Genomic DNA, 27,737 nt, shown 5'->3' with positions numbered 1-27,737 from the left:
TATTGAACTTTTTTAATTATTTGAAAATGAGTGTAAATGTGTATCTAATTTAATGTTTTGGCAATGCAAAACCTTTAACCATGTCAAAAATGTTACTTGAATCAGTTTGAATCTCGAATAAGCAAGTAGGCCTACTTGTTACTTTTCTCAGCGCTGCTCCGGATGAACCAATCACAGTCAAGCGAGAAATATTAATTGTAAACATGCATAAAATGCTCATTTGTAATAAAACATGTGTAATACCCAACACAGTATATTTTTAACATATCTTTTTATAAATACATATTTTTTATATTTTCATATATTGTCTATTGTGTTGTTTGTTTGTTTCTGCTCAGCAGATTTCTATTTGTACTTCAGATACAAAATGTGTCCAATATACAGGCCTAAAACCACATGTTGTCTTACAGTAAAGTTGTTTTTTATTTAATCAACAATTTAATCATACAATCTTTTTATTTATGTTTCAAATCACTTACAAATGCAGGAAACTTGAGCACAAAGCACCATAATATGAGCAAACAAAACTGCAGTTTTCATAATTTATAAGGACAACATGATAAAATTAGATAAAAAGCAAGATACACAGGTACTCTTGAGATATTTACTGGTTTTAACAAATACTAGGTGCATTTATGCTAAAAAAACAAACAACAAAACACAGACACAATATTCTGCAGGATAGGAAAAATGACTGTAATATACAGTAGTCAGAACAAATGAGTCACAGCAGTTTTGATGCTATACATGCACAGAGGGACACGTTTATTTATTTTACTTTCATGCAATTTGTAAAGTGAACATAGAATAATTTAACACATGAAATGCAAACAATACAAAATACATTTTAAAAAGAAAGAAAGAAAGAAAGAGAGGCAAAATAAGGAAGGAAAAAAATAAATAGGCCTAAGTGTCAACCAAACCAAGACAAACTAAGAGCCGTAGTTAAGGATTGTTCAAAGAAAAGGATTGTTTGGATTGTCACATTTCCGGGCTTCTCAGAAGCGGTCAGAAGTCGTCATAGTTGGGTAAACTTCTATAGCGGTGAATGAGAGACTACATTACACATATTTGTTTGTGTTCCCATTTGCACAAATAGTAAAAGAAAAACTCTATTATGTTGTCACAACTTTCAAAAAAAGGAAAAAAATAGAGGGAGATTGATAACGGCGATCAGAAGAGAGGATGTCATTTTTACCATCACTTCCAAAGCCACTGTATTAGAAACACCGTCACAGCAGCGTTAACAAGTTTTTCGCAGTTTGATGCAAAGGTAATATAATACAAAGTATAGTGTTATAAATGTACACAAAGATATGGTGCAAAAAAAGTCTCCATATAAGTTCTTGTTTTTAATATTTATAAGCACAAGCAAGAGTAATGTTTTGTTACTGAATGAATCAGCTGTTTTGAACGAATCGTTTGACTGAATGATTCAAAGCATAACTAGTTAAGACAATGGTTTGCCGCCACCTACTGGAGGTTTTAGAATCATTTCATTTTAGCTGAGGGACTGAGGGAAGAAGATTGAATGCTGTTTTGTTTTCGGTGAAGAGACAGAATAGCTTCATAAACAGACTATTAAGAGAGAAATATGAGTTAACATTGTAAATATAACAGATATACAGTAATTGAGGTCACATTGCAAACAATGTTTTTGCTAATCTGGGGGTGGGGGCCATGACTGTTTCTTTGAAACAGGCCTCCGAATTGCAAAGGCTGTCTCTGCCCATAATGTTTTCAAATTGATAAAATGGAATGTTTCCTTAACGTTAACAAAACGTTTTTTTTTTTTTTTTTTTACATTGAGAAATGACGTTTTCAAAAACGTTCAGGCAAAACGTTCTTAGACCATATTTGTGTTAGCTGGGCTGGTGCTTGACTCACTGAAAATTGTGTTTGTAAAGACTGAATCTATGGTGAATTCTGAATAGAAAAGGTGCTCCGGTTTGAGGTCTTCCTCTTCCAAGACAAGGCTTCCTTTTAAAACCTCATCACTGTGGTCAGGTTGAATCACATGAGGATCAGCAGCGTTCTTACTTGACACCGATCCCACAGACATAGTGCTAAGGACACTGGCACGGCGACTGTTGCCCTCTGATGTGGAGATGACACAGCTGGCGCGGGGTAAAGTGGACAGAGCCTGGCCTGATTTGGGGCTTCGCATCGGAGTGGCAAAGCAGTTCAAACACCCTGATACGGAGGAGGACTTCCCTTGTGTCTCGAGAGCAGTTTTAGTATCAGACTCTGTACTTTGCACGCTCTGAGTTTTGTACAGTCCAATGTTTGCTTTGTCCAGCTTTTGTGCTGAACGATCTCCAGCAGATCTCCCACTGCTGGACCTCCGTACCGCACTCCCAGAGGAGCAGTAACCCTGCCTGAGCTCCTCGTGGTTGGGCCGAGCTGGTGAAGGCGAGTCGCTGAATCGTTGCCGGTTGGGCGGGATTGCATCTGGAAGGGTGCTGCTATCACTGGACCAGGCCTCGTTCTCCAGGCTCACGCTAAACTCACCACTGCTCGCACTCGGGGCACGACTCGATTTGCCATTCAGGCCTGCTGAACATGTCAATTAGAGGAAGTTATAGCTCAACAGGATCATAAAACTCGAGAGTCATTATTGGTCTACCAATACATTCTTACCATGATCTTGGCTTTCTGTGCCATTTGCAAGACTTGGTGGAATTGTGTCTCCTTGAAAATCTTTACCTGAAGAGACAAATGTGTAAACACACAGTTAAGGCTTTGATTACACCAGGTATTAAGAAGCGTTTTAGTCGATTGGATCACAAGTGGTCCAGGTGGGTCTAAAACGTTTTGAGCTTGTCCACTTTCGACCACTTCCAGAGGGAGTCAAAAACACATTCGACCGGATTGCTTTTGTATAAATGCTCATGTCTCACCGTCTACTCTCCGTCTCCTGACCTAATGCGTAAACATTATGGGAAGCGCGCTAGACGGACGGGATTTAAACTTTGGCTGGAGACCAAATATTGGTTTGAAGATGAAAATTATACCAAGCATAATGTTCTCTCAGCATTTCTGACACGCAGAAACGAAAGCTGCTGCTTTACTCATGTTTTCCTGTTGTCTCCTTTCGGTTCATATGTAAACTGCACTAGCTTATTTCATCTATTAGATCGAAAGATCTAAAAAAAAAACACATACATTTACCCACCCACAGATCCCCCTCTCGAAAAAATCAGGACAGAAGTGTTTGAAGGTGGAGAAAAGAGACGGATTAAAACACCAGGTGTAAACAGGAATGTCTCCCTTGTCTACTTGTGATCCGATTGGCCAAAACGCATCTTAATACCAGATGGAAACTGGGCCTCAGATACTCTAAAATCATGCACAGTCTTCCAGTTACTCTTAAGACACAACTATCCAGGTTGAATAATGACTTTTAAGAGTTTTGTTTTGCAAAGGATTGAAGTGCCAACGCAGTGAAATGGTGCTAAGGTGTTACTGGTTGGCAAAATGTTGCTGTATGGTGGCTAAGGTGAGTTGTTTTTATAATGTTCCTTGGTTGTTTTGGTGATTGCCATAGTATTGCTTGCAGTGTTTTTTTTTTTTTAGCATGTTGCTATGTAGTTGCTATGGTGGTCTGGGTTGCCAATGTGTTCATATGCAGTTGCTAGTGTTTGAGTGGTTTTAGCATGTTGCTTTGTGGTCTTATGTCTTATGATCTTTCTGTCCCTTGACTCTCACACGCAAGTCTGATCACTTGTGGCATTAGTCATGCACCAAAATACTTTTAGGGGTATGGTTGAGTTTGTTTAGATCACAAAGTATGAGCAATAGTATTAGTGAGGCTCGTCACAAACACCATTACTGCCTGATGAACCGCAAATATCAATGTGATATGTACAGTTCTGACTTACAATCCTGATTATGGATTGTTGTATGATTGTCTATGGAAGAGTCGGGTTGAAATGATGATGATGATGTGGAGTGTTTTTTTGAAAAGGCAATGGTGTGCTGCATTATTTGCTCTTCTAGCTGATCTTCCTGCTGCCCGGAGTCCCCATCCAAACATCCCTCTGTTTGCAGCAGGTCATTCATTGCTGAGATGAAATATGAGAAGAGATGAAAATGAAGATGGCATGAGATGACATCGAGGCAGCATTTGTCTTAAAAGGGAGTTAAATCATTTATCTTGTATTATACTTTTCTCTTTCTCTGAAGAATACAAGGCTTTCATTTACTTGTAAAAGGCTTTGCTCATAGGTAAGCTATTACAGCTGATGCAAAGATCATTTAATCATCATGTTAAAAAAAAAAAAGCAATGACAGCGGGGAAGGCACAGGCATTACAGGAAAGACAGGATGTGAGGTCTTACACAGAGCTCGGCGGAAGAGAGACTTGACTTTGTCTTTATCCTTTGGTTTGTTACGCTTAACATGAAACTTTTTCAGGGTGCAGACTTGGTCATCACAATGGAAAACATGAAGACAGAAAATGAGGGAGGAAAAACATGACAATACAAATGTTTGTGACTGTTTTCATAAGAAAGAAGGAAATTCTTTTGTAAGAAAGAACATGAAAAATCACAATTTTTTATCTTGGAATGTTAAGACATTTTGTTAAATCTTAAATCTGAGATATATATATGTGTGTGTGTGTGTATATATATATATATATATATTAGGGGTGTAACAATACCCTCATGTCACGATTCGATACATATCACGATACTGAACTCATGATAAAATTGTGATACTCCAAGTCATATGAAAAAAGGTTAACAAAAAATGTACTGTTGATTAAAATGGTTAATTTTTTATTACATTGTGGGTGTCAATAAATAGCACATGGTGCTGGAAAACCAATGCACAGGGCAATGGTGACACCTGAATAAAAATATTCATGTTTCTGAATATGAAAATACAGAATTATTTCAGACGAATATGCTTGCACTGTCACTGCTAGATATTTTTAAAATAATGTAGGCCACTTTTTACTGGTAACATAAGATATTTGTCATTATCAGGACCCACAAACATTCCCCCATTGCATTATTATATACATTATATACAGTAGTTTAATGTAGTACTGACACTAAAACTCTGTAAACTTTTCCACACAATTTTAATTTTGGTCACTATCCACCATACTTGTTGCATTTTTGGATTGCGATATATTGTGACATGATATATTGTTACACTTCTATATACTGTGTGTGTGTGTATATATATATATATATATATATATATATATATATAAGACCTTATTGTAAAGTGTTAACTAAATATTTGTGTTGAACAGTGTGGAAAAGAATGGAGGACCAAAGACGTGAAATGAATCAGGAACCATACATCAAATAACTGCATAAATGTTTAATTAGAGTAACTCCTTTCGAAGTGTTCTGTGGCGCCAAGGCTTTTGCGTTTAGAAGTTGGGGAGTTTTCTAAACCACAGAAGTGATTTGTGGGGTGAGTTACTACCCTTTGCTTGGCTGCTCCATGCTATCCTGTTCTCACTCTCCTGACCTTGGGATGTTGGGACGAAGGGTTTGCACTTGATTAAATGGCTTGTTTCTGGATGTTCCTGGCTGGAATGATTGGACTCTGACAGTTTCGTGTAACTGAGGTGATACTCACTGCTGCTCCTCTTGGGGGACAGGGTGTCACCATTAAGGGAGTTGGGAGCGGATTCCTCAGAGCCCTGGGAACCCACGAAGGAACCGTTGTCATGGCAGCGCAGGTCATCCAGACCCTCGCATGACTCGGAGCGGAGCTGGGGAGCTGGAGAACAAACGTGCTCCTGATCACGAGCCCTCGTCTTCATCAGCTTCCTCATCTTCAGCGTTATCCAGTTGCCCCGTCTTTATTGAGTAACCGTTTGAGGAAAGACAGAAAACATGATAAATAAAAACATAATCTTGATATAAATATATATATATATATATATATATATATATATATATGTATATACACACACAAAAAGCCTCTCTTAACATCACATAATGAGACGGTACCTGCGAGGAGGCGATGGGTCATAGAACTTGTACTGATCCATGATTTTCTCCTCGAGCTTTTCCTTCTGCCTTCTGAGTTCATTCAGTTTGTCTCTGTCAAAACAACAGTGCAGTTATTATAGCGCCTACATGCCATTAACATCTGCCACAATGCCACAGACCTTTACGCTCAGACTTTAATGTCAACAACAAAAGATATGGGAATTGTTTTGTCTTCCCATTAAACCGTGTTTTTGGGGGGGTTATCCTAAGCATAAATAACCTTGGTCATTTGATGATAATTCCTTTGCAGATTTGCCAGAATATGAATAAACTGCCTTTAACTGATTTCTGCGCTGCATTCATGAACACTTCTAACAAATAAATGTTTCTCACATATATTGTCTCTGTTCCACATGGAACAGGTCCTTGTTCTCCATAGTCTGATCTAGCAGGGTCCGGTTCTGCAGCATCAGGCTCTGGATCTGGTCCAGCAAGTGGCGGTTCTCTTCCTCCAAGTTCCCCTTCAGTTGGGTCAGCAACTGAACAGATGCGCAAAAGGAGGTGATTCATCAAGGACTTCAATTATTTAATCAGTAGCTTTGTTTAAGAAGCAAAAAAGTTAGGATGATGGCAAGACTTTGTCTAGTTGCTACCAGCACTAACCAGCATAAACCAGCCTGGACAATATGTTCTGCAGGCATGTAAAAGATGGAAGTAAAATTGTCTAAAAACATTCTGCTCTGTTTGAATGGCGATTCCTAATGGCTGATATATACCTCACACTGGTTGGTCAGTTTTATAGTGGCGATCTCCAGCTGCTGGTTCTGCTCTTTGAGTTTGGACAGCTCTGACTCCAGCTGTGTCTGCTCCAGTTTGCTGGAGTTCAACTGGCTCTTCATGCTCTTGTGCTCGACCTGAAGTCCCTCATTCTCAGCCATCAGCTTCTGGTAGGTCTGGTTCATCCTGGGCAGAGGGCAAAGCACAGTGTTTGGTGTAAATAATAATAGAAGACATCTTTATTTATCTCTACACGACCAGGACTGGAGGAGTTTTCCAAAATTTTCAAGCCATGTCACCATTGTATTCGGCATGTTTTCATATGCTTCCTGTTCTTAGGATGTTTAGTTTGTATGTTCTTGTTTCCTGTGTTTAGCTCCCGTTTGGGGTGCGTCTCAATCTGCTCCCTAGCGACCTATGCATACATGAATTTGGGCACTGGTAAGGACAATGTCTCCCTAAACATTGGGGGAAATGATGGCTCTATTTCCAATGACATCACAACGTCCTTGATGTACAACATCACTACTGGTATTTATGAACAACAGCAGAACTAGGGAGCTGATTGAGACGCACCCCTTGGTTCTCATGTGCTACAATGTTCCTGGTTACAGATCACATTCACATAATGTACATTTGAATTTGAACTTACGTACGTTCTATATATTCTACATACTACACTCGCCATATTGGCATTATCATGTGACCTTCCAGCATCAGTTGCGTTGCTTCACTTCCATTCATAAATCCTCTCCTGTAGCCTCATAGAATAGTAAAGTGTCCATCGAATGCACACTTTAGAATCTCACTGGAAGTAGTAGGTCATCCGGGGACTTTTTGCCAACTGTTTTTCGAATACTATGTTTTCAAACATACTACTACACACATTATGTTGGCGTACTGTTTTTTGAATATTATATAGTAGGGAAGTATTCGATTTCAGATGCAGTGATAATGTTTGCCATTAAGACACAAGTAAGCCCCTTTACATTTAATGTGACAGCTGTTTTCAGAACTTGGTGTACACCAAGGAAACAAAAACACATCACTTACCAGTCTTTCTCGTCTCGAAGTCTTTGGCACTCTGCTGTTGTGTTCCTGTTCGTGGATATTTCATTCTGCATCTTCTGCTGTTCTTCTCTGAGAGCTCTCTCTAACCCCTCTAGCTGAGCGCGCTGTTGAAGTAGCGTGTTATACCTGTAGATGTAAACGTGTCATAGACTGGCACTTTCTCATTTAAACATGTACACACATAGATACATACATGTATATAGCACAAGAAGGTTCGTCATGTAAAAAAGTTTACAGAGGCAATAACAAATGTATTTAATGCTTTTGTGTCTCATTATCCACCTTATTTTGTAACACAGAAGTAGGAGAGACTTCCGATTCATTAGCAGCTATAGGTATCCAGTTAAAAAAAATGTTCATAGAACGTTTTGCTAAAGTTCCCATTAAGTTATGGAAACGTTATTCCTGAATCTTCTTTGAACGTTCAAAATGTCAGGTTTTAAATTACATTTTTCTTGGTTATTGCGAAAGTTAAGGGAACATTTAATTTAATTATTTTACAAACGTTATGGGAACGTTACTTTTAAATGTTCTCAAAACATTCTTAAACAAATAGTGTCATTTAAAAAAATGACGAAAGTCCATCTAAAACGTTTCAGAAAAGAAAAAAACATTCCATGAACGATGTATAAACAATGTTTTTGTGCTAACTTTTTGAGAATGTTATTAAAGACCAGATCACTTTAAATGAACGTTCTATTAACGTTACTAAAATAATGTTTGTTCATAACTTTGAGAGAATCTTGCCAGACCGTTAGCCAAAGTTCTGAGAATGTTTCCTGTTAGCCGGGTAAATAACTAGAAGAACAACAAAGTGCAGTAAACGGTAAAACTATTGCTTCAGTGGGCAAACAAGTCTTGGCCTACAGGGTGACATGGTTGCGATAATATCAAGCAGAATAATGGATTGCATTTGTATGTCTAAAGTACCTGGAAGCAGTTCACACTAGAAAGAAGCCTTGCACATTCAAGTTATCGTTATACAGAACTTTGAATAAGTATTATAACCTGGGACTGTTAAGACATCTTATGGTATGTGTACTAACCTGTCCTCCAGTGATCTGTGCTCTATCTCCAGGGTTCGGTGACTGTTCTCCATTGTTGAGTACCTGTGGGACAGCACCTCCAACTCTGCTGCCTGTCTCTCGTGCAGGACGCTCAATCTCTCATGGTCCCGGAGAAGAAGTTCATTAACGGTGCGCAGATCTTCTCTATCTCGTACCGCACCTTCCCTTTCAGCCTCAGAACTCAGCCGTTCCCGCTGAAGCCGTTCATTATGAGCCATCAGAGAGGAATTGTGGGAAGATAAAGTTGACTTCTCTACCTAGGAGAGATTGAGGAGGACCAAGATAGGCCAATGACTGATTAGATGTAAAATGGTCTCCACTTAAACCTTTAATATTTTATTATAGCATACTACTGGTTAGGGTTGGTCAGATTTTTAAATGTTTTTGAAAGAAGTCTCTTATGCTCACTAAGGCTGCATTTATGTGATCAAAAATACAATAAAAACAGTAATATTATTATAATTTAAAATAACTGTATTTTATTATATTTTATAATGTAATTTATTCCTGTGATGCAAAGTTGTATTTTCAGCATAATTACAGTCTTCAGTGTCACAGGATCCTTTAGAAATCATTCTGATATGCTGATTTGGTGCTTAAGAAACATTTCTTATCATTATACTTATTCCATTTCATATTTATGCTGAAAACAATTGTTCTGCTTCATATTTTTGTGGAAACAGTGATCCATTTTTTTCTTTATTTGATGAATAGAAAGTTTTATAATACCTATATTGCATATAAGGCAGCATTCCTAATTTACTGTGACTTACCTGCAGCTGTGCATTGTGTGTCTGCAGTGCTGTGTTGTTCTCCTGCAAGGAAGCCGTCTGCTGTTGCAATGCAATTATTTGTGCCTGCAACCCATCTGACTGTGCCTGCAAGGTCTGCAGTTGTGTTTGCAATGCCTGTTTCTCAGCCTGTAATGTTGCATTCTGTACAAGACAAACCAAGGGAAGATATGTCAAGTTTCTGTAGCTCACCCAGTATAGATTGATACTTACAACAGCAATGTTGTGTGTGTTCATCCTAAAAGAAGTGTATATCTTGAATGCGCTGTAAAGTTATAAAGATGCTTAGCAGGCATTAAACATAATTTCAAGTATTTAAACAGGTTGACTGTAGGTCTGGACACTGCCTCCATCATGAGACTCACATTTCTCTCCACCTCAATGAGTCGATCTTTAACCTTGAGCAATGCCCACGTGGCCTCCTGACTCTCTCTGTGCCATGGCCTCTCTGTTGGAGAGCATTGTCCTGCCTTTTCCTCCTCCTCCCTCTGAAGCAATGCCTCATAGTTCTGTTTGACCTGCAACAGTTCATCAATCACAAATCATACTGTTCTCATTCTAAGGAGACAGAAAGTCTTGTTAAGTTCCGGTCACATTAGCAAAATTGGCAAAATTTCGAGAGCATAAAAGTTCCATCGCCTATTGTCAATAGTGTAGTGATGTAGGATGAAAAGAACACACAGAAGCCACTTTCAAATCAAGCAGCTTTCTGTTGGTCAACGCAGCCAATCCATGTGACCAACTTGAATCAGATGTGAAATATTTAATGTGTATCTGGAATTTTTTCACCTTGACATGGAGTTACTTATCACATGGATTCCTATTGAAATTACTGTATTTCTCCCACGAAGAATTTACTGAACAATGGTAAATGTGACCTCAACTTTAGAGACAGACCAATCATATAAAATGAATGAGCTTAACACAGCAGTTTTAAGTTTGGAATCATAACTTTGCAGCATGTCAGAGCATGATCGCTAACTGCTATGCTAATATATTCGTTGAATGCAATGTAACGTTTTGCATAAAAATGAAAAGAGCCAATGACCATATTGGCGCAAACATGTCCTAGTCTTTTTTATTATGCACATGTCCTAGTCATGTACATTATCTGGACCAACTTTTTAAAAAATACATTTTTTTGCCTGATTTGAGAGACAATTTTGGTCAGATTCAAACTGGTTTTAAAATATTTATTTTTATTGGTTTTAAAATAAGTGAAAAATAAGTTTAGTAAACAGTTTTGGATTTTCCCAGCTAACAACAAAAGCACAAATATGTTCAAAGAACGCTTTGCTAATGTTCCCATTAAGTTATGAAAACATTATTTCTGAATGTTCTCTAAACGTTCTCTAAAATGTCCAGTTTGAAATGTTTTAAAACATTTTTTTTCTTGGTTGCGAACAATAAGGGGACATTCCATTTTGCAAACATAATGGGGATTTTACTGTCAAATATTCCCTGAAGAAGTAACCATTAAAATGTTTCATTAACCATGTATAGATAATGTTTTTGTGCTAAAGTTTTGTGAACATTATTAAAGACCAGAAAACATTGTTAACAAATAACAAATGTTTTATTAACATTAATGGAAGAACGTTTGCTCATAACTTTGAGAGAACCTTGCCAGAACGTTGCCTATTAGCTGGGTTGCCCAATCAAGCATGTTAGCAAAATGGCTAGCAAGTAAACTTTGAACCTGGCAATGACTCACAGTTTTGAGATCCTGCCGTAGTTGCTGGTTTATCTTGGCCGATTCCTGCAGACGGGCCTCCAGGGCGGCCATTCTCTCTTTTTTAATCTTCAGGGATTTCATTAGAGAAGACTCCAGCTCTGACTCCAACTGCTTACACTGACTGAGCGTGGAAGAGAGAGTGAGGGAGAAAAAGACATTAGACATGTCTAAAAAGGAATCTGACATTTAAAAGTATTACCTTGGGCTTGATTGAATATATAAGTGAATGTCTGGTTACCCCTGGTCTACAGCCTCGTGATCTCCCATTAGTGTCTCCTGGTTTAACTTTATCCTCTCTAGCTCATAAGTCAATTTCTCAAGATCAGATTCTTTCTGTTGCAATTTCAGCCTCTGGTCCAACAGCTCCTTTAGAGTAGAAAAAAAGTCAAATTAAGAAAAATAAGAAAACATTGAGAAAGCCTAATAATCTACAAAGCATCCATTGCAGTGATAACCTCTCTTAATGTCACCAGCATCCTCTTGTCCACTCCAGCCTGCTGAATCAGCTCCTGGTTTTCCATCTCTAGTTCTTCGTTCTTGACACAGGCCTCACTGAGATAGGTAGTCTTTTTAATCAGAGTACGGTTCTCCTTCTCTAGAACCGCCAACTTCAAACTGCTACTATCCAAAGAGGCCTCCTGGATCTTCACTTGCTGCAGCAATCTCCGATTCTCCTTTTCCAGACAACTCCTGTCTTGCTCCAAATGTCCATTCTCACGCACTAGACCTTTGTTTTCTGTATCTACTTGACCTTGGTTTTGATTTACATTGACTTGAAGACTCTGGTTCTTCATCTCAAATTCATGGATCTCTACTTCAAGACAATGAAGATTGCTGTTATTATTTTCCATGGATGCATGCAGATTTTCTGTGTCAAGGGACTGATTGCTGATCCTCCAATTTTCCTCAATATGTTTAGATTTAGAAATAAACTCATTCAATGGGTGACTGGTTCCTTGAAGTTCTTCCAGGGACTTCAACAACCTCTGGTTCTCTTTCTCCAGTTTCAGCAATCTGCTAGATGTATTTTCAGTTACCTCCTGGCCCAAAGACTTCAGCTCTAAAATCATATACACACTTTAGGTTCATTCAAGTTTAAGTTCATTTATTACCTGTCAAATTATCAATGAGATGGTAGTTGAATTTTCTTTTTTTGCAATCTACCATATATGCTTCTATGTTTCTTTCAAGATGTTTATTTCAAAGCAAAGTTTTAAGTAACTTATGGTGACTTATTCAATAGCACAATGGTCGACGAGCATCACATTTTTAATATGCCTAAAATATGTTAAATTGCAGTGCTAATATATACATATACCTGTTCCTGAATTCTGTTGAGGATCCTTGGCGAGTTCTAGCTCCCAGCCCAAGCGTTGTGATTCCTCCATACTTCTTTTCTGAGAGAGCTCCAATATGATGTTCCTTTCCAGCAGCTCCTCTATTCGTCTCCTGTCCACAGTTCTTTCCTAAAACAGATAGGACAGCCAAGTCAAGCAGATAAGAAAACAACCTGGAGTGGAAAAAGAGAAAAGGGTTGATAGTAATATTGCAGCAGATCCTTTTAATGGGTATCATTTCCTTTTCCTCACCCCTTCAATGTCATGAAGTTTTGCCTCTAGTAGGAGGTTGTGTTTCTCCAGATGGTGCAGTTTTTCAGATCGTGCTTTGACGCTCTTTAGCTGTTCCTCCAGCATGGCCTTACTTTCAATCAACACCTGATTATCCTCCTTAAGCTCCTGTCAATGCCAAAAAGAAAGATAAGGTGAGATTTCTCATGCATATAACACTACTGTTCAAAAATCTGGAGTCAGATTTTTTTTCAGTAAGATTTTAAATAAATGCTGTTCTTTTAAACTTAACATTCAACAAAGAATTCTGGAAATTCATTACATTTATGTTTTTTGAACACCAACTCAGCATGTTAGAATGATTTCTGAATCAATGAAACTGAGGACTTGAGCAATGGCTGCTGAAAATTCAGCTTTGCCAGGAATAAATGACATTATAAAATGTTTTAAATTATTTTAAATTGTAATAATATTGCACAATGCAGCCTTGGTGGGCATTAGAGTCATCTTTTAAAAACATCTGAACGGTAGTGTACGCACACATAAACATTCTTCTATACACACCTCCAGTTTGGTTTTGTAAAAGTTCATGTTGTGAAGTTTATCTCTGTAGCGAGCCACTTCACTCTCCAGTTTGTCTGTTCTGATGGCTCTCTCTTTCATCGCATCCAGCTCGTCACGGTACATCCTTGCTGCTCGTGCATCTGTTAACAGCTGCATGTTCTGCCACAGACCGCCAAGAGTAGACAGGATACAGGTAGCAAGGAAGAAAAAACTGACATTAAAATAAAGACTGTAGCAATATTTAAACGAGTATAGCACAACTAAATTGGACATTTCCTTACATTTTGAAATAAAAGAGTTTGGTGTACTAGAGCGGGTAGTTAAGTCTGCCCAGAGAATTATCAATTATATATGGCAACTGTAGGTGACATTTACATCACCAGATGCAGAAGGAGGGCAACTTGCATTATGGGACCTTTCCCACCCAGAGAATGGTCTGTTTGCCACTCTCCCTTCAGGAAAGAGGTTGTGCAGCAGCATTAGGGCTAGAACCACCATGAACTCTACATCATAATGTTGCATTTAAAATATGTGCACTCCATTTTGTGATAATGTTAATGATAAATGCTATTTGTACACTGTTAAAATGATGAATTAATTTTAGTCATAATTTTAGGCGCATTTTAATATATGGTGTGTAAGTGTGAACGGTATTATTTATTTATTCTACTACTTGTGTTTCTGATGGATTAGAAGTGTTATATATGTTTTATATTGCTGATAACATATTATTATTATTTAATATTAATGCTGTTATTTATTGCTATGTTGCGCTTTTGCTGGGACCTGAGTACGTAATTTCATTCCTGTCATGTACCATGTGTTGGAAGGACAATAAACTACTACTACTACTATTACTTCTATCTACTACTAGGAAAAGATTGTGTTATTCAGAAGTTGTCATGTCTATGACATAAAACAATGATCATATGTAATAAGGAATAAATAATAAATAAATACATATATAGCTTTAGCCTCAATAAACTGCTAATTAACTCTTATTAATAGTAAGGTTGTCTTTAAGTTTAGGTGATGGGTAGGATTAAAGGATGTAGAATAAGGTCATGCAGAATAAAGCATTAATATGTGCTTTATAAGTACTAATAAACAGCCAATATCCTAGTAATATGCATGCTAATAAGCAACTAGTTAATAGCGAAAATTGAACCCTAAAAAAAAGTGTTAGCGAAAGTTCTTAATAGGAGTCTTGAGATCATTTTATTTTCAGTACCTCTTGCTGGAGTCTTTTAATCTCCGCCTCCACACTGTCCAGGTCCTGCCTGGAGTCCAAGAGCTGTTCACTTTTCTCCTCTCTGTTTGGACACAGGAAACAGATGTTTGAGAGATTTAAAGATTCAACACTCATACAGGTTAAGTTTTATAACAGAACTCCGTTCTGTCAAATTTGTATCAGAAGTCAATACTGCAGTCCATTCCCTGCTGGGATACGAATAGTTGAGTTTGAGAAGTTGGGCTGGTGGGGGATGCTGAAAAACACTGAGTGGTGAGTCAGCTAAACATCATATAATATTTGTAATGTCACAATAAAAATGTAGTATAATCACCTAAGAAATATTATATAATTAAAACAGATCATTATTCCATAACCCAGTGTGTCCAAAATTTTCATTTTAGTGCATCACTACAAAACACGTTGCATCAACACATGAAATTGACCAATTTTGCTAAAATGAAGTTCATTTCCTTTGTATGGTGAATGAAACATCATCACATATTCACTTTAAAACTCTGAGAAAGCTGTGCTGTACAATAACACTCAAGTGCTGCTCTGGGATATACTCCAAAATAGAAGCTTAAGAATGCAGCAGTACGAGCAGTATTGTACAGTGAGTTTGTGGATGGATGGAAAAAATTGATGGATAGAAGGACGGATGGTTGGAAATGAGGGGGGTTGACTGTCTGTAGCATTACACTAAGAGGATAAAAGTGGGTCAGCAGAATAAGGACGGACCATGCACTGTGCCAGGGTATTTATAATCTGAGGCAAGCTTCCTACAGACATCTTACAATAACCACAGAACCAGCTACTATAAATTAATCAGGGGACCTTTACTATCACATAAGTGAATCAATAAAAGATGACCTTTTATTGGAACTTTGGGATAGTGCAAATGATGCATATACATAATAATTACATATTAATTATATAATATATACCAGTGATATTATTGTGGACAGAGAAAACTAATATTATAAGCTTTCAATAGTAATTGAAAATGTTACAATACATTTTAAATAAAATAAAATACAAAGGTTTGAAAAAAAAAAACTAAATAAATAAAAATAATAAAAGATGTTGACCAATGCCGATATGGCTACCAATATATTGTCTATCATTAAGACCCAAGCTAATGACTTGATGTGTGCAGTAGTTCTTTTATGTGTTCAATTATTTCCCATTGAAACCAGAAGTCACAGCTATGAATGATCACATACCCCCATAACCATACAAGTTACTCTGGGTTTGTTTCAATCATCATGTTTGATCATTCATCATGTCTGTGCATGTGTAGGTCAGTTTGTGTGTGTGTGTGTGTGTGTGTGTGTGTGTGTGCAATGTGCATATGCTCACAGCTCCTGTCTGAGGCGTTTGATCTTGGTTTTAGCGTCCGTCAGCTCTAGTGCCAGATGCTGCTGGGATAAAGGGAGCTGGCCGCTAGCGGACTCTGTGAGGGAGGAGTCATCACCAAACACTACAGACTTCATCGTCTCTTTCCCCTGCATCAGCTCCACGATGACCTACCAGCAGACACAGAAAAAAATTAGAAGGGTTAGATGAGAGAATGAACTAGTTAACAAACTAAACTGCTCTGGCTTCACCCAACAGGCATTTAAGGTCACATACATTGGCTGGTTATTGTTTTAAGCAACCGGTTACAAGTTATTTTCCTCCGTACTGCAGCCAAGCACGATCTTGAAACTGAATAATTATCTCCCAGAAAGGTGGGGAGGAGAATGAATTTGCTCATTTCTAAATGACTTTTGAAGATACCTCAAATTGCCGGTCTCGCTGGTCCACTAACATTTTGAGATTAATGTTCATACTTCTGCAGAGATTTTCCCATTCCTCCGGACACACATCCTCCATCTCCAACCAATGCAGATCAAACACATTCTCCTGACAATGAGTCACCTGGAGTGTAAAAAAAAAAAAGGCCCAGGCATTTTGTAGAGCCTCATAATATTTTGTAGCATTTATCTACTGCTAAATTCAAAACACATCCTGGCAAGAAGGTGCACAATAGATAATAGAAGTTGCATTTCATTCACAATATGAAAACAAAATGTGTTCTGATATATTATCTTGTTAAGATATTAAGACACACTTGTCTGTAGGTGGCTTCTTTCAAGCAGAGATTATTTAAATTAGTTATCCCTGAGAAGTCAAAGCGAATATAATTACTACACGACTATACAGATAATCATCCATATGTGCCATATTTGCCAAGTAATAGTGTGTCTTGTAGTATCTACCAGTACCTCTTGGATATGAGCTGCGAGTGCTGCTTTTGTGTCAAAATCAAGGCATTGTATCTTCTCGATATACTCCTCTTTTCTTTCACACTGCAAAACAGCAACAGACAGTTTTAGGTCTCCATACTGCTTAACTAGTACTTCATTTTGATTAAAATGACAAGTCAATTTGATAGCCAGTTTGTACAATGAAAGTCCAGTCATAGTCCAGTGCTTGGTTTAATATAATCTATTTAGTGTACGCAGTTACATATTACCTGCACAGCACAGCCAAGCAACAGCAACAGCAACTTCCTGATCTCTTCTAGACCTTCCTCTGGAAAAAAGGTTTCATTCAAAACAATTAAATGCTTTAAAATAGAATGCAAATGAACCTTAATCTTGTACACTCTAAGGTGTACACTACCATTCCAAATGTTTTGGAAAGAATCTCTTATAATCACCAAAGCTGCATTCATTAGTTATTTTAAATTGTAATCATTTGTTTTTACAGTATTTTTGATCTGTTTTCTATTTTAATATATTTTAAGGTGTAATTTATTTCTGAATTGTTTTGCATCATTACTCCAGACTTCAGTGTCACATGATCCTTCAGAAATCATTATAATATGCAGATTTGCTGCTCAAGATGCATTTCTTATTATAATTATCAATGTTGAAAACTGCTTAACATTTTTGTGGAAACAGTGATACATTTTTTCCAGGTGTCTTCGATGAATAGTAAGTTCAAAAGAAAAGCATTTATTTGAAATAGGAATCTTTTGTAGCATTTTAAATGTTTTTACTTCCACTTTTGATCAATTTAATGCATCCATCCTGGACAAAACTATACATTTCGTACTGACCCCAAACTTTTGAATTGTCGTGTACTTAAATGAGGGAAATACTATCAATCAAAACGAATGCTTCCCATTACTTTTATTCTGAATAAAGATATCATCAAGATATTAACAACTTCTGAAACAATAAGAGTGAACAGGGGGACATGAAGGCGGTGCTGAGAGGGGAAAGTAAAATTAAAATCACACACAGTAGCTTTATGATTTCTGTAAGAGTTCCTGATGTATTGTTCGTGTGTGCGTCATTAGATCCGAGCCTCTGGAACTATTCAGCACTTTCTCAGAATCTGTTGTTCAATAGCTGACGTACCACAGTGCGGATTCCTGCCCAGAAGCAGCACATTGGGAGGAGACATCATAATCAGCTGATGCAGGGTCTCCTACAGTAAATCGGATGCAAAATTAGAAACAGGAGATGGAAGAGGTGAGATAAACAGAATCTTATTCAAAAAGAAGCAGCTTTCAGTTTTATTAAAGAGCAAAAACAGACCCAGCTGCTATCGGTTTCATTGCATTCAACCGTTTTAAGCAGTAAATTACAGGCAGGACTGGGGACCGGGGTAATTGTTCAGAGACGTCTCAAAGAGTTCAGGAAACTTGTGTGCAGACACATGGGGGATGGTTTAAATCAAGACAATTATTAAACTTTGATGTGGTGCTTCAGATGAACTTGAATGTTGTGGTCACTCTACTCTGCAATATTATTCATGTCTAAGAAAACACATTAAAGGACCAATGCAGAGATAATTCAAGAGGTTAGATTACACAGTACTCACTAAAAGACTTATTAGATCTTCTTAAAAAACCACAAAACCAGGGGGACCATTAATTACAGAGCACTTCAGCTTAAATCAGCATGACAATGTGTATTAATAATTATGAAACACCTTTATTTAAAGGGCTAGTTCAAGAAAAAATACAAGTTCTGTCATTAATTACCCTCATTTCGTTCAAAGTAAGACTTTTGTTCATCTTCAGAACACAAATGAAGATCTTTTTGATAAAATCTGAGAGCTTACTTCTCTCAGATCTTTACGAGAGATCATAAAACTAATCCATTTGAATAGAGTGGTTTAGTTAAAGATTTTCTGAAGAGACACGATCGCTTTATAGTGTAAACACACTGAATTTAGGCTTTTATTCACGTTAACATTCATCAACTCACACATCAGTTGTGGTAAACGCCACGGAAGCTCAAGCATGTTCGCTTGACGTGCGAGAACCAATGAGGTTCATTCTTGTGTTACGCAGCACCAGTGGCATAGAGAGAAAGAGTTGCGACACTCCCATAGACCGCCATAGGAACTTTGGAATGCGGAAGTAACGCGTGTCGTGGAGCAGCCAATAGTTCCAAACACTGATAGTTCCAGCATTGAACCCCATTCATTTTCAGTGTTTCCGAAGTACGCTCGCTGGTAAATTAATGAAATTACTGTATTTTTTTACTTTTACACAAATTTGCCGACCTCTCGTGAATCTAGTCAGCAGTTATATTTTATGTAGCCAGTTTTAGTTCATGTTTATTGGAAGATAATAGGTTAATTGCAGCTATAGCTTACTTGACACTAACGTTAGCTAACTTACGTTATGTATTATATATTATATTATATACCTGATGTATATAATATATAATATAATTAATAATATTATATACACACACACACAATTTATTTATTTAAATGGGTTAGGGTTATGTGTATATATATATACATATTTGTCAAAATGTGTGTTTGTGTAATACATATAGGCCTACATAAATACACATGCATTCATATATATACCTATACAATTAATATATTATGTGAATGGGTTAGGGTTAGTAATGTGTGATTGAAATATAGACACAGTACATCGTATACATGTATTTGTGTGTGTTTTCTGATGAATGGTTTAGTCTATGATTAGGGTAGGATGAAGGGGTACATTAGCCATACTGAAATGAATCCCGTTAACAGTTATTTAGCTACGTATTTAGGAACATAGTTAATTCACTCATTAACTATCTCTCCGGTTTCATTTTATGAAGTTAATATTTACCGAACATTGCTGCAAATATAGTCGTTGCTTTATAGTCGTTGTCCATTTCCCTCCTAAACCATTCATTTGTACATGCACAGCGTAATTATTTATATTTTATGTTGGTTGGAATTCTGAACGGACCGCCACTGCAGACCTCTTTGCGTGATCACGAAGGCTAATGGCTAAATCGGAATTTATAAGCAAGTTCACAGATCAATAGCCTAATACAGCCCAGTTGTGCTAAAATAAATATCATGAGACTTCCATCATCAGATGAGCCGCTAAAGCCAGTGCTACGACCCATGCGAACATGAACACTAAGCTTTTCCCTCCAAAAAAACCCTAAAACTTATCTAAGTAATATACAGTATTTCGTTGTCACCCTGCCTCTTCAAAATGCAAAACTGACATTAACTAAATGCAGTAACAGCTGAAAAAGTACTTGGGTGTGTGTTTTATTTTATATTTACCGTTCAATAATGTAATCGCTGCTGTCTGTCCCATAGAAGAACATGACAGCCAGCGTATGTTTTGGACCTATTGGGGCTTACATGAACCACGTGACAGCCATAGCGGCGACATCAAAGCGTGTCGCAACTCTTTCTCTGTATGGCACTGCGCAGCACGTTTGAGTTCAGCAAGAACCAATGAGGTTTGTTCTTGTGTGTCAAGCAGGTTCGGTTGAGCTTCTGTTTATGTTCGCCGATCAATCTTTAAATGTGAATAAAAGCCTACATTAAATCTAAGTCTGTATAAGATGATCAAGTCTCTTCAATGGAAGGACAGAAATCTCTCAGATTTCATCAAAAAGATCTTTATTTGTGTTCCGAAGATGAACAAAAGTCTTTCGGGTTTTGAACGATGTGAGGGTGAGTAATTAATGACAGAATTTTTGGGTGAACTATCCCTTTAATAATGTCTCTTTGTGGCCAGCAGATGCCCCAGACCGTCCAGGGCTTTTCAATTTCCAAGTTAAATCGACAACACAAATCAACAAAGGTATGGGTGGGCTTATTTTGCTAGTCCCTTTTCCATATGGGAATTCGTTAATGCAGATTCTTCTACAGAAAGATCGTTTTAAGTTTCGCTGAATAAGCTAGATCAATGATTAAACGCTCTGAATTCCCTCAGGTTAATGAAACTCAAGGGAAGTCAATGAAGTCAATCCCAACGATTCCAGAGTGCTTTGCTTTTTATGAATGCTGCTGAGTATGAACAGCTCTGCTACGTCACACTATTTTAAATGCACTATGCGCATTTATATAGATTAGATTTGCATTTCTTGAGCACTGAAAATGTGTCAACTTAAGACTATGGTTTTACAAAGCCATAATTTCACTGACTAATTGAAAACCAGTGACAATTAAGCAACAGGAAATAATTCAGTCATTTGCCTCGTCTGTATTCAAGGTCATTTTCATTACTTTGACCGCTTTAGCCGGCACCATGAGAGACAGGTCTCATGGGATGTAAAATGGGTCATTTTCCAGCTTTGCTCCAGGCCATTGCTGTTTCCTAGCTACTGATTACACAGATGTTGGCTTGGCATGCTGATATCTAGGCCAGTCTTTTTGAGAGGAGCTTGTAGGTCTGGTGGCGAGACTATTTCCACACGGATATATGTGTAGGATTCAGGTTGGGCTCTCTGTGAGCGGAAGGGGGTAGCAGGAAATTTAGGGTATGATTTTAAATCCTGCCCTTCAACAAATGGGCCTCCATTTGGGAATAAGCAGAATCCAGTATAAAGAGGAACTTCACAATGAACTTATGCATGCAGCAAAAACATATGTGAAATAATAACTCAGGTAATATATTAACCTTTTTCCCCGCTTACAGAAGACATGGCAGAAATTGGGCATAGGCCCTGTTTACACCTGGTATTAAGATGCGTTTTGGTCGATCGGATCACAAGTGGACGACGTTAAATAGAGGTAATCAAAAACACATTCGACTGGATTGCTTTATAGTGTAAACGCTCATGTGGATGAATGCGTTCGAAAAGCCACAAAAGACCAGTTTCTCTCCGCCTCCTGACCTAACGCGTAAACATTATGGGAAGCGTGCTAGCCAGACGGGATTTAAACTTTGTGCTTGGTACGTTTTTCTACTTCAAACCAAACCTGGGTCTTCAGCCGACAATGTTCTCCCGACATTCCTGATATCTAACGCACAGTCGGAGCAGAAACTAAAGCTGCTGCTTTGCGTATGTTTTTTCTGTCATCTCCTTTCGAGTTCAAATGTAAATCATCCATTAGAATTTAATGATTAGATCAAAACATCTGAAAAAACCCTTACATTTACCCACCCACAGACCTCCCCCTTGAAGAAATCAGGACAGAAGTGTGAAGGTGGACAAAAGAGATGGATTAAAACATCTGGGGCCTCATTTATAAAACTCTGCGCAGGATCCTTACTAAAAGTGTACGTGCGCCCGAAAGCCAAAAATGTCGTACGCAAAAAAATATTCAGACTTTTAAAACCGTGCGTACACCAGAATCTGCACAGAATTCACTTAATAAATCCCAGTTAGCGGAAGATTGTGCGCACATGCGTCTCCTCCCCGAAACAACCATATATGGAGCTTACACCGCCTTACTTACTATGCATATCCTCATCTGCATATCATTTGCATATGATTATTCATCCACGTGATAACATGTTTAACGGTACCAGACATTACGAAAATATGAAATACGGATGTCATTAATAAAAAAATATTTAATAGCCTATCCTTGCCTTGTTTTTGAATAAATAAATCAAATAGTGTAAAATACATTTCAGATAAAGGTTTTCTCAATCTTTTCCACTGGCCAAATAGTATTTTTAATTGATTCATATTTTTAATGGAAAAAGACAGACCTTGTTGTGCATTATTTGCCCAAAATTATTTTCTCAGACAATCTGCTATTATCATGATAATCAATTAATCTCTGTAGTTAAAACATTAAAACATAGCATGCCAGAGGAAAAGTGTTCAAAAGCATTGCATTCACAACAAATATTTATTGAATATACAAATGTTGTAACTTCTCAGTAATGATTTCATGTAGTTTAAGTGTTTAACACCATTAATGAGATTGGCATATTTAATCTAAATGTTTATATCAGAAGTAAAACATAGTTAGAATCATTCTTTTATTTATTTAAACTGTATTGTGAACATGCACTGTAGGCCTATTTATGATTAGGACGTATAATGAATGTACGGTTTTAGAAAGGCTGCATCAGTTTCACTAAACGGCCCAACACGCTCGCTGGCATTTAAGGACATTCGGACATTTAAGAAGGGTTGGATGTTTGCTTCAGGCTTGGTGAGTGAAATTATGTTTGTATTATCTTTCTGTATATGTATAATTTTCATCAGATTTTCTGTCTAAAAGTGACCAAAAAGGCATTTAACTCCAGCTCACCATCGGTGTCGCCAAACTGCTCCATCTCCAAAACATTCGTACGCATTTATAACCGTTGCGTGCGCACAAAACAGGCCCTGAAAGATGCGTACGCCATTTCCGACGCATAAGTTGTGATTTATAAAAACAAACTTTACGGGAAAATTTGCACACCTGCACGCAAAACTCTGACCCATGCGTACGAACTTTTTGGAGATGGAGCAGTTTGGCGACACCAATGGTGAGCTGGACTTAAATATCTTTTTGGCCACTTTTAGACAGAAAATCTAAAGAAAATTATACATATACAGAAAGATAACACAATCATAATTTCACTCACCGAGCCTATCACATGAAGCAAACATCCATCCCTTCTTAAATGTCCGCGCCAGCGAGCGTGTTGGGCCGTTTAGTGAAACTGATGCATCCTTTCTAAAACCGTACATTCATTATACGTCATAATCATAAATAGGCCTACAGTGCATGTTCACAATACAGTTTAAATAAATAAAAGAATGATTTAAACTATGTTTTACTTCTGATATAAACATTTAGATTAAAGTAACACCAGGTAACTTTTGCTCTCGGGGTCCCCCTACAGTTGGGAAACAGTATTGTCCTCTACTACTGTCGTAAACTCTGTCATCGTGCATTTGTTGACAACCATGATAGCCCTGAACACTGTAGGAGGAGGTCACATGCAGGTTTTCTGCTTGCGTCGCGTGTGAAATGTCTTCATCCCAGGTACAGTGGCATATATTTCAGCATGTCAAATGAAATTAATTTCATGGGTTTTATTTTTTTTCTAACGACAAATGATCGCGATGATCATGTTTACAAGCCAGTGTCAATATAGTAGCCTAGTCTATTGGTTACCGTTTTACTGAATCTATATGATACTTCAATGTAATGTTTGAGTGGTAGATAATAACCATATATCGTCAATATTATAATATCAAGCTACCATAAATAAATCTGCAAATTTTACAAATCGATTTGCATTATAGCTTGAGGCAAGACAAATAATCATTACCTGATTCATGAAGATAAACGGAGGATAAGATAGCTTCCGTAACATAGTCAGGCAGACAAAAAAACACCCCAGACTACGGGGTGTCATTGGTTGTTGCGTTAAATGTTACCCATACAAACCGAAGCACTGAGAACTTTGTAAGTGTACAACTCCGCGATGGTACTGTCTTTATAAAGTATATTATTATTAAACTGTCACTTACAAAGTTCTCAGTGCTTCGGTTTGTATGTAGAGACCCTCATTAAGCTACCGTGTTAGTGTGGGGCTATTTTGAGCCTTGTTAGTGGTATTAACTAGCGATCTCTTTTTACTTATTATATGCCACATATACTAGCGTTATAAGCTAAACAGTTTTTAGAGATAAAACTCTTTACACTCGATTATCATGAAAACAAATCCCAGAGAACAGTCGACTCGGTACCAATGTGTTATTACACCCCAGGTTCATTTTGCGCCGGAGTTCTCCTTTAAACTAGGCTACATGAAATATTTACTGAGAAGTTACAACATTTTTATATGCAATAAATATAAATATTTGTTGTGGATGCAATGCTTTTGAACACTTTTCCTCTGGCATGCTGTGTTTTAATGTTTTAACTACAGAGATTAATTGCTTATCATGATAATAGCAGATTGTCTGAGAAAATAGACCTTGTTGTGCATTATTTGCACAAAACTGTCTTTTTCCATTAAAAATATAAATCAATTAAAAATACTATTAGGCCAGTGGAAAAGATTGAGAAAAACTTTTTCTGAAATGTATTTTCCACTATTTGATTTATTGAAAAACAAGGCAAGGATAGGCTATTAAATAATTTTTACTAATGACATCCGTATTTCATATTTTCGTAATGTCTGAAACTGTTAAACATGTTATCACGTGGATGAATAATCATATGCAAATGATATGCAGATGAGGATATGCATAGTAAAACTAGGCGTTGTAAGCTCCATATATGGCTATTTCGGGGTGGAGACGCATGTGCGCACAATGTTACGATGATTGGGATCTATAAAGTGAATTCAGCGCAGATTCTGGCGTAGGCCCTACGCATGTTTTTTTAAGTCTCAATTTTTGTTTGCGTACGCCATTTTTGGCTTTCGGGCGCACGTACACTTTTAGTAAGGATTCTACGCACAGTTTTATAAATGAGGCCCCAGGTGTAAACAGGAATGTCTCCCTCCTCTACTTGGGATCCGGTCAACCACAACGCATCTTAATACCAAATGTAAACAGGGCCATAGAGAGCAACTGCACAGCCCACTTTTTATTGGTCCTGGTTTTGGTAGTAATTCTCTTATTCATTTTCTCCAAAGGAATCCAATAATTCAATATAGCCTTGAACCAATCAAACCAGCTCAGAAATGAATCACAACATTACAACATTTGATGTCAAAGCAAAAAAAGTATCTTAAAATCCAGGGGAAAAGGTACACTATCTAACTGTGTATTATCTAACTGTGCATTTATCTCTTTTATTGGCTGTAAGTCATTGATTGTAAGTATACTTTTACAACGGTTGTTGTTTATTGCAAAATATTCAAACAAATACAAACCTTACCTCTTTTTTCATTATAATGGCAACTTATCTGATTTCTCTTCAGGGATTAAGGACATTAGTGTAGTTCTTCATTGGGAATTCAGCAATAACAAATTTTTATTTTATTTTATTTTTCTCTTAAATTTGTTTAGAATAAACTTTATCATTTTAATTTTACATTTTTTACATTTAATTCATCTGTTTTAAGCGGTTAATGCAATATCAGTACAATTTAATTTATCCATAGAGAAAAGGAATGTGATTTTTACTTCTGAAAACACACTCTGTTTCTGCATTTCTGCATGACTTACCTGGTAGTATGATTTGATGTGGTAAATGAGGACAGACAAGTTTTGAGCTCTCTGGCCGACATCATTGTACACTTTGTTGAAAACTTGAACAGTCCCTTTGGGATTTCTGCAACAACAAAAAAAGAAAAAAAAGAAAAATGTATTTCTGTAAGATAAAATCAGCTCAAGCAAGAAGCATCCAAAACATCTTGTTTCTGAAGACCTGATTAGTATATTAACCTGGACTAGGAGCAATAATAGCCACGACACACAATCTGTTCATTCATTCTGTTTTTTTGTTTCCACATGACTTCATTCAGCAACTAGCCAGCACTAAAGCAGACACAGACAGAGCCAAAGAGCAGCAGAATTCAGTTCAGGTCAAGTCTTGACTGAGACTTTAACAGCTCTAAGTTTGAGTACTGACACAGTGACCTGAAACACTGCTGTCCCATGATACACTTCTGTATGGGATGTGATCCGTGCCACCCTCAAAAAAAAAAAAAAAGTCAACAGTCAAACTCTAATCCATCATCCTCCCTGAATCCGAGGGATTACAGTTTTCAGCTTTATGCTGTACTGTTTACTACCTCAGCATCATGAGAATACAAGTTCCCTTTCGTTGTCACTCCGAGTTACGTCGGATGACGACGAATGGGGTTTCGCTTAGAACACCTATCAACTTCGAGTATTACAAAACGAGCCAATGGCAAAGAAATGCCATGGGTCTGCGGAATTTGCATGACGTAACTCCGCCCCACCTCGTGGGTATAAAAGGAGGACGCCAGCAACAGGCAGATATGTTTTCGCTTCGGAGCCAAGAGCATTTCTTCACTCCACAGTCATCTCTGACTTCGCTCTACGAGACGAGCTTCTCTCTCCGGTGTTGGTGTGACGGCGATCTGCAGCGAGCTCACAGTGCCTGCTGATCTGTGCAGTAATCTGCCAGTGTGTGTGTGTCTCCCTGTGCGCTTCAACATCGCGGAGTTTTTTCTCTCCTCTCATAAAAGAGCTCGCACGCGGCACGTCTTTTTAAAGACGGCTCGCCCGTGCATTTCTGGTTGCAGCGGACTGGTATCGGACTCTGATGGGCACGAGCGCTGTCTAGTGTGTTTGATCATGCTTGAACAGCGCTCGTGGGTGACTCATGTTCTCGCAAGGGAACGTGATCATCGCGTCATAAATAGGTCGAGACTCGGTGAACTCGCAAGAGTGAGAGTCCCCTCATCCACCCCCCGATCTCGGCGGGTGGCCAGGGTGACCTGAGGGTTACGGTCTGGAACAAGGCGCCGACTATGTGTCCGTGACCCCAGCCCCCCTCTTCAATGACGGTGCCCACTAGTGAACTGCTGATTCCCGCGAGTCTACCCTCTGGTGGCCCGCGTGTTTCAGTTGAAGCTACAGAGGAAGATGCCATGTCTGTTGCAGCATCACTAGGTGGGCTTGAGTCTTCTGGAAGTGAGGGCTCGTCACAGCTGCCACCTTCCGGTGTGCATACGGCTGTGCCTGAGTCTGATCCGGAGATGACGGCCATGCTTTCCTGGGACGATTGGTTTTGGGTAAGGCCGCCGACCCTCGTCCGTGGCAAACCCCAATAC

At 38.0% G+C, this 27,737-nt stretch overlaps 1 protein-coding gene across 9 annotated transcripts in view; it reads right to left on the bottom strand.

Moving 5' to 3' along the window:
• Positions 1–399: 399 nt before the first annotated feature.
• ccdc88aa (coiled-coil domain containing 88Aa) overlaps positions 400–27,737 on the bottom strand; it is a 36,435-nt gene continuing 9,097 nt past the window's right edge. Inside the window, exons 3-27 of one of the 9 annotated variants that reach the window (XM_077199716.1) lie at positions 26,161–26,266; positions 18,178–18,247; positions 17,286–17,344; positions 17,035–17,118; positions 16,547–16,687; positions 16,127–16,293; positions 14,765–14,846; positions 13,534–13,692; positions 12,991–13,137; positions 12,720–12,867; positions 11,857–12,461; positions 11,640–11,767; positions 11,381–11,522; positions 10,032–10,184; positions 9,649–9,810; positions 8,855–9,132; positions 7,791–7,934; positions 6,737–6,923; positions 6,354–6,499; positions 5,979–6,071; positions 5,602–5,825; positions 4,341–4,424; positions 3,882–4,064; positions 2,641–2,706; positions 400–2,556 (exon numbers count right to left, since the gene is read on the bottom strand). In XM_077199716.1, the coding sequence (XP_077055831.1) occupies positions 1,847–2,556; positions 2,641–2,706; positions 3,882–4,064; positions 4,341–4,424; positions 5,602–5,825; positions 5,979–6,071; positions 6,354–6,499; positions 6,737–6,923; positions 7,791–7,934; positions 8,855–9,132; positions 9,649–9,810; positions 10,032–10,184; positions 11,381–11,522; positions 11,640–11,767; positions 11,857–12,461; positions 12,720–12,867; positions 12,991–13,137; positions 13,534–13,692; positions 14,765–14,846; positions 16,127–16,293; positions 16,547–16,687; positions 17,035–17,118; positions 17,286–17,344; positions 18,178–18,247; positions 26,161–26,266 (4,468 nt within the window). In that variant the 3' untranslated portion in view covers positions 400–1,846. Of the gene's footprint in view, positions 2,557–2,640; positions 2,707–3,881; positions 4,065–4,340; positions 4,425–5,601; positions 5,826–5,978; positions 6,072–6,353; positions 6,500–6,736; positions 6,924–7,790; positions 7,935–8,854; positions 9,133–9,648; positions 9,811–10,031; positions 10,185–11,380; positions 11,523–11,639; positions 11,768–11,856; positions 12,462–12,719; positions 12,868–12,990; positions 13,138–13,533; positions 13,693–14,764; positions 14,847–16,126; positions 16,294–16,546; positions 16,688–17,034; positions 17,119–17,285; positions 17,345–18,177; positions 18,248–20,356; positions 20,404–26,160; positions 26,267–27,737 lie in introns of those variants that run through there. The other 8 variants (XM_077199722.1, XM_077199717.1, XM_077199723.1 and 5 more) reach the window with 8 other exon arrangements.

The sequence above is a fragment of the Siphateles boraxobius genome, unplaced genomic scaffold (genome assembly GCF_051911475.1).
Source record: "Siphateles boraxobius isolate OS27281-9 unplaced genomic scaffold, OSU_SipBor_1 41, whole genome shotgun sequence".
Classification (NCBI taxonomy): Eukaryota; Metazoa; Chordata; class Actinopteri; order Cypriniformes; family Leuciscidae; genus Siphateles; species Siphateles boraxobius.
Note: the sequence above shows the minus strand (reverse complement) of the source record. Positions and strands in the feature narration are given on the sequence as shown.